This window comes from Brachionichthys hirsutus, chromosome 3 (assembly GCF_040956055.1).
Source record: "Brachionichthys hirsutus isolate HB-005 chromosome 3, CSIRO-AGI_Bhir_v1, whole genome shotgun sequence".
NCBI lineage: Eukaryota > Metazoa > Chordata > Actinopteri > Lophiiformes > Brachionichthyidae > Brachionichthys > Brachionichthys hirsutus.
In genome coordinates, this window is record NC_090899.1 from 1,700,985 (window position 1) to 1,706,984 (window position 6,000).

The 6,000-nt window shown below is 43.9% G+C and overlaps 1 protein-coding gene across 1 annotated transcript; it reads right to left on the reverse strand.

The window, feature by feature from the left end:
• Positions 1 to 1,747: 1,747 nt before the first annotated feature.
• On the reverse strand, positions 1,748 to 4,861 carry LOC137913732 (cysteine-rich venom protein). The gene is made up of 7 exons (XM_068757366.1): positions 4,798 to 4,861; positions 3,741 to 3,841; positions 2,868 to 2,958; positions 2,425 to 2,561; positions 2,135 to 2,226; positions 1,959 to 2,041; positions 1,748 to 1,884 (listed from the first exon to the last, which is right to left on the reverse strand). The coding sequence occupies exons 1-7, from the start codon at positions 4,859 to 4,861 to the stop codon at positions 1,748 to 1,750; spliced, it is 705 nt and encodes a 234-aa protein (XP_068613467.1).
• Positions 4,862 to 6,000: the final 1,139 nt, after the last annotated feature.

Sequence of the window (6,000 nt, forward strand, 5' to 3'; positions counted from 1 at the left end):
TCTTTATCTGGGGTCGGGTCACAGGGGGCAGCAGCCAAAGCAGGGAAGCCCAGACTTCCCTCTCCCCCGCCGCTTCTTCCAGCACTTCCGGGGGGATTTCGATTGGTGTTTTCCTGGTGGGCCATGCCCTGAACACCTCCCCAGGAAGGCATCGCGGAGGCGTCCAGGAAGCATCCTGAAAAGGTGCCAGAGCCACCTCATCCACCTCCTCTTTTTCTTTGTCCCTTTCTTATTTTTCAATTAGTTTGATTTGAATCAGAATACGTTATTAATCCTAGAGGGAAATTCCATTCCAACAGATGCAGTTTACATTCTGCTGTCTTTGAAGAATGTATGAGTTCTTTCTCATTTTGGTCATCACTGTATTCCTGCACGGAGGAATCATCTGACACTGGACGCAGTTTGCAGCACATTTTTCATCTTTTTGGTCGCAGACTTGCTCAAAGCCCGACCGCCACTGACATTCACACAGTCTCGCCCAAGGACATAACGACAGTGTACACATGCGCCGGAGGCGGGAATCAAACTGCCAATCTCTCGATCACGGGAAGACCCTCTCAACCACCTGCGCCACCGTTCCCCGATGTTCCACTTCCTGTGTGTGTGTGTGTGTGCGCATGTGTGCAGAACAGGCTGCAATGTCAATCAAACTTGTTACTTTTTCACCATAGCATGATGCATGCTCCGCCCAGGGTGTAATTGTGCAACATTTTATTAAGGACATTGGCGTTGTAGAGGGTGGGGGCTCTTCATGTGCTTTCTAGTTTAAACCATTTTGTATTGCTCAAAACTAGATGAGCCTTTATGGAACAGAATAACCCCTCAAAGAGCAGCATTAAACACAACGGCATTTTATTTCTGTGTTTTTGAAACATTTCTGAACACAAATAGCAAGAATGAAAGACACAACCAGCAAACTACTCTTGCTGATAAGAAAATATTTCTTATCAGCATGTTGTTGTCAGTGGTAATCCTGAGACACGTCCGGGATGGGTTTTAAGCCCAACAGACACTCATGACAGTTGTTTTGCTGCTTTTTGAGGCATGTTGTGTATTGTCAGGTCTTCCTCCTTGTGAGGCCTGACTGATAACACGTCATCGCATGTACTCAGAAACGGCATGTTGGGTTCAAAAAAATATCCTGCATGATGGAAATGAATCCTCACAAATCATCCGCTGTTGGGGATGGCCTAGAACTTCAGTCATGCATGCGTCTCACGCAGCGGCAGGTTGTAGCTTGCCGCATGCACAGCGCGTGATGAGGCTTTGTTCTATGTGATTCAATGCATTTTATTCAGAGGCCGGTTGTTCAGATGAAGGCAGACAAACTAAATAGCTTATGAACGGGAGCTACGTTGACTTGTCCAACAGAGCCACCTGCTGGTCAAAGTGCTGTTTCACGAAATGCCATTTTTTCTCTTTCTCAATACTCCCTAGTAACTTTTAGCCTAATGTGGTGGTGGTGATTTGAGTCTGTAATTCTCCTAAAACTAAGAAATGGCTGTTTGAGGATCGGGTGGTTCAGCTGGTGTTATTTCACTAAGTGATTGATGCAGAAAGCATTTGCAGCGATTTTCCAAACTCTCTCTATATCCCACTGACCTGATATGACAACTAAACCCCCATTCTACCAGACTCCTTCTATTCACGTGTCATTATAGTTCTATTTATTACATGAAATATATGGTAGTTACAACCGTTTAATTCACAGACAGGAAGAACAGAGTTTAAATGCAAAGGCTTCTCTTTAGGCCACCGGGATGATCTCATTGGTGCATTTACATGAAGCAGGACACCAGTAGTACACGTAATTATTGCTGCAGCCATAGATGTGTTTCAGGGTTGGACAGTTGAGGAAATGGTTAATGATGGGACAGGGGTTGGCTGAAATGTACAACAGGCGGAGGTTAGTCTGATACATGATCGTGACCGCGCAAATATGAATATCTCTGACTTACTGCAAAGTTTGTCGTCGCAGTCGTAGGGACAAGAAGCACACGAGGGTCCGCTTGTATAAGGTCGCCATCCCTTGAAATTCCCGCTGTTAAAATGTGTTTTTACCAGAATTAACTTCACTGTGATCTGTTTCAGAACAGCTGTTCAGCTGGTAAAGAGCACACGAAGGGTCACCTACGCTCGATAGTAATGGCAGGCATAGAAATAGACGTTTTGGCGGCGGCAACGCGTCACACCGCAGCCCACCTTGTAGGAGCTGCTCCATATCACCTGGCCACAAAAACACAAAGTCACGGATAAAATACCACATTCATGATGTACCGGTGAGACTCCAACAACGTACGCATGAACATTAGCCCCGAGGCTTGGTCTGAACCGAGTGCTAACCGGTGCGCCACCATGCGACCCACGGCGGAGCCAGTCGGAACATACTTGTCCCCGTTTTGTGAACGCATTGCTCAGGTTTACCTGTGTGTAGTGACCCGTCGTTCCTTTCTGCGTGGAGGGATACTCGAAGTTGGCCACCTCACTGTGCCAGGCGGCGATGGCGTCGGCCCACGGCGTGCGCTTGTTGGAATAGAACAGATTCTCACCTAACTCATATCCTGCAGGGTGGTGAGAAACGCACCGCAGGACAGATTTAGATGAAGTCGTTAATATTAAACAGCGGTTTGTTTGAAAGGCCGGTGGAGGACAATGTCTGCCGTGATAACATGACAACTTTAAAGGAAGAGACTGGCGATAAGACGATGTCCACCGTGACTTTGACCATTAATCACAAGGGTAGTCGTTTCACAGGGAACCTTTACCTCGCTGCACATGTCATTAAAGGCCATGGAATAAGATGAGAGAGGTAAAAGGCTACCAAAAGACACTGACGGATAGAAGAAGGTATGGAGGAAGAACTGCACCATTGAGCACGCGGGTGGCGCGGGGGCCGTGAGCCAGGATGCAGTTGTCAATCCAGGCTTGGGCGTTGGCTGCCAAGTCCTCATCATAGCTCTGAAAGAAGAAGGCAAACACGCATCTGTAGTTAAATTCAAAGGGATGCCTGAAACACGTTTAACGTATGGAACCAGATCATACAATCAAGCAACGTCAAAGGAACTGGTTAACAAGGACTTGCTAACACATGCTGCTATTTGTGTTTCTTTTTTCTTTACAGTTGTCCGTCCTTCTCTCTCACTAGACTTTTGTCATCATATATTTGCTTTTCTTTCTCCCACGCTGTTTGTTTGCTGTTATCTCCATGGTTGTGTCGCCAGTTTTTGAGTGACGGCTCGGTCCTGGGCGTCGGCACAGTCTGTTCTGTGTCTGTTGATTATGCCTTTATTATCTGTAGTTTATGACTTAGCGACACAAGTTTTGTCTTCCCATCACACCAGACCCAGAGCTGTGCTTCTTCTTCTTTTCCTTTCACCGATTCGTGGAATCTACTTGAGTGACTCTCTTCCTGCACTGTGACACAACACACTGTACTTAAACCCCCAGATGTATCAGGATCCAGATCAATCGTCTCGATCCTCTTGCTGACTGACAGGTTGTCAGATGTGTACAGTGGATTACTGTCTGGGCTTGGCTCCCGTCATTAAAGAGAACAGAAAAGGTTTATTTCAGTGAAAGAAATGAAATTCTTACCCTGTAGCAATTCATGTTTTGATATTTCAAGTGGCATTTCTTTCCTTATGTTTTTTACGCCGCGATAGAAAGAAGATAAATATGGATAAATGTTGGCAAATATTTTGCGAGCCACTTTTGTTGCGCGAGTGCAAAGCAGGGATTACCATTATCAGCATGTCTGAAGCAGAAGGGTCAACCGCTCTCCTAAAGGCATTGTGCTGGTCAACAATCTCCGTCTGGACCGCCAGGTTTTCTGTGCAAATGTCTGCAAACACACACACAGCACACTTAAAAACCACGGGCAATCAACAGATTGAACGCCTAATGTGTGATGCTATTTGTTCCTCGTGATTTTATATCTCCACCACTGTGTGACTCACAGAATATGCCCAGGTTTAATTACTTTGAAGTGGCTTCACTTAACAAACGAATACAGTACACAGAAAGGATTGGGCCAAATCCCATAATCTTATCTGAGACTTAATGGCATTATATCAGAGTCCATGCTGAGAACTTGTATTCATCTGGTCTGCAGCGTTAAACATGTCTGGTGCGTTGGACGTTGTGCTTACCTCCCTGCAGACACACCGTGATGCGCAGAAAGTAGAAAATGAGAAGAAATCTAAGTTAAACACTGGGATTAATTATAATATTATCAACTAAAATTCTAGTGGCTAAATTAACCCGGTTATTTCAGTATAACATATGCATAAAAAAAAAATACATTTACATTTTCGTCTGGTTGTATCTAAAGTCCTGAACATAAAAGTTTCGTTAGTTTTCCACTCAGTATCTTTTAGATGTTTATTCTGCAAAGTTCTCTATTATGCTATACTATTCTTCTTTATTCATATGTTTTTTTTAACTTGGTCTATTTTACGGGATACCCTCCAGCATAGCGCTCTAGTCTGCATTTTATTATTGTCGTTACCTTGTGTCACATGTTGCACGATTGCACCGAAAACGTTTCATAGTCTGTGAACCCTCATTGACAATGGCAATAAACCCATTCTGATTCTGATTTTACAGCAGTAAAAATCTGAATTTTTCTGTCAAATGTGCTGAAGTTTTTGAAAACCGTCCTGCAATGCAGTAATAATACGTCAAATGCGTATCCAAGTCCTGTACTCAAGTACCTTCCAGCCTGTCTGTGCAACATGTAAAACACTCAGTTCTGTAGTAAAACACGGTAGTATTAAAAAAAACTTGATTTGCTTTTACCCACCAGAAGACAGGCCGACTGCACCTGATGCAGCATCAGCATACAAACCAGGAGCGCAAACATTTTTCTGAAAGAAAAAGACATCAACGTATATTAAAGATCAAATAATGAACTTTTGTTAAAAAAATGTTTAACATTTATTTTTAGATGAGGTGATTTCAAAAAATAATAAACCAGATGATCCATGTAGAGCATGTTGCTGCTCCCAGTAACTCATTTTCCTCTTTTAAAAACTGGATATTTATTAAGATCATCAGTATACGGTAAAAACGAAATGTGTGCAGAAAAGCCTCTGAACCAAGAGACCTACCTGCACCTGGATCGCGTGGAGGTGAATGAGTTGGCACCGCTTGTCTTCTTTATTTTATAGTGCTGGGCAGTCTCACAATAACATCTGAGAAAAAGGACATTCCCTTTACATGACGGATGCATGGACAGACGGAAACGTCAGGGCCTGCTCCTTTTGCAAAATGCCTTTTAAATATGCTGTCACTTGGTGCTTTACAAATAAAATTCCCTTTACAAAAACAAGCGAATCATGTGCCGCAAAACCGACAGAGAATAAATAAGGAGTTGTGTAGCCTGAGGGTGTAGCAACGTCTAGATGCGTTGGCTGCAGTTTGCACAGCATAGAATGGAAGCCAACCTGAGTTCAAGGTAAACAAAATAGAAGTATGGTAGATTACGATAGATCCGTGTGGTCCTGTGTGCTTAAGGATTAGGGAGATTGGCTGCAGACACACCCATTGCTCGTCGTAGGAAACAGGTCATGAACAAGCTTCTAGAAAACTATTGGGGGAAATATTTTGGAATTCTTTTATAGATTGGTGGCGTGATTGGATTATGTGTACGTGTATGTACATACAAAAAACACGTACGATTATACGGAAGAATAAAGCGCTGCCACTGAGGGCAGCTACAAGTGGACACCCTGGGCAGAAAGGTGACTGAGCAGAAAGCGCAAAGAAAGACCAAAGGCTTTATTTGAAATAAGAAGCACATAATTAAAGAGGAGCTTTGGTGTATTTACGGCACTAAAACTACAAACATTTCATTGTGACTCTAGAAACAGCAAACGGTGGCGCAGGTGGTTGAGCGGGTTGTCCTATGATCGAGAGGTTGGCGGTTTGATTCCAGGCTCGGGCACATGTGTACACTGTCGTTGTGTCCTTAGGCGAGGCACTTCACCCACATTGCCTGTG

Excerpts from the sequence above, each read along its gene's own strand:
- LOC137913732 (XM_068757366.1), bottom strand. The coding sequence starts at position 4,861 with ATGTTTGCGCTCCTGGTTTGTATGCTGATGCTGCATCAGGTGCAGTCG. Across the intron at positions 2,042-2,134 it reads GCCTGCCATTACTATCGAGC|CGGGAATTTCAAGGGATGGC; the intron begins GTAGGTGACCCT and ends ACATTTTAACAG. Across the intron at positions 1,885-1,958 it reads CTGCGACGACAAACTTTGCA|CCAACCCCTGTCCCATCATT; the intron begins GTAAGTCAGAGA and ends TGTACATTTCAG.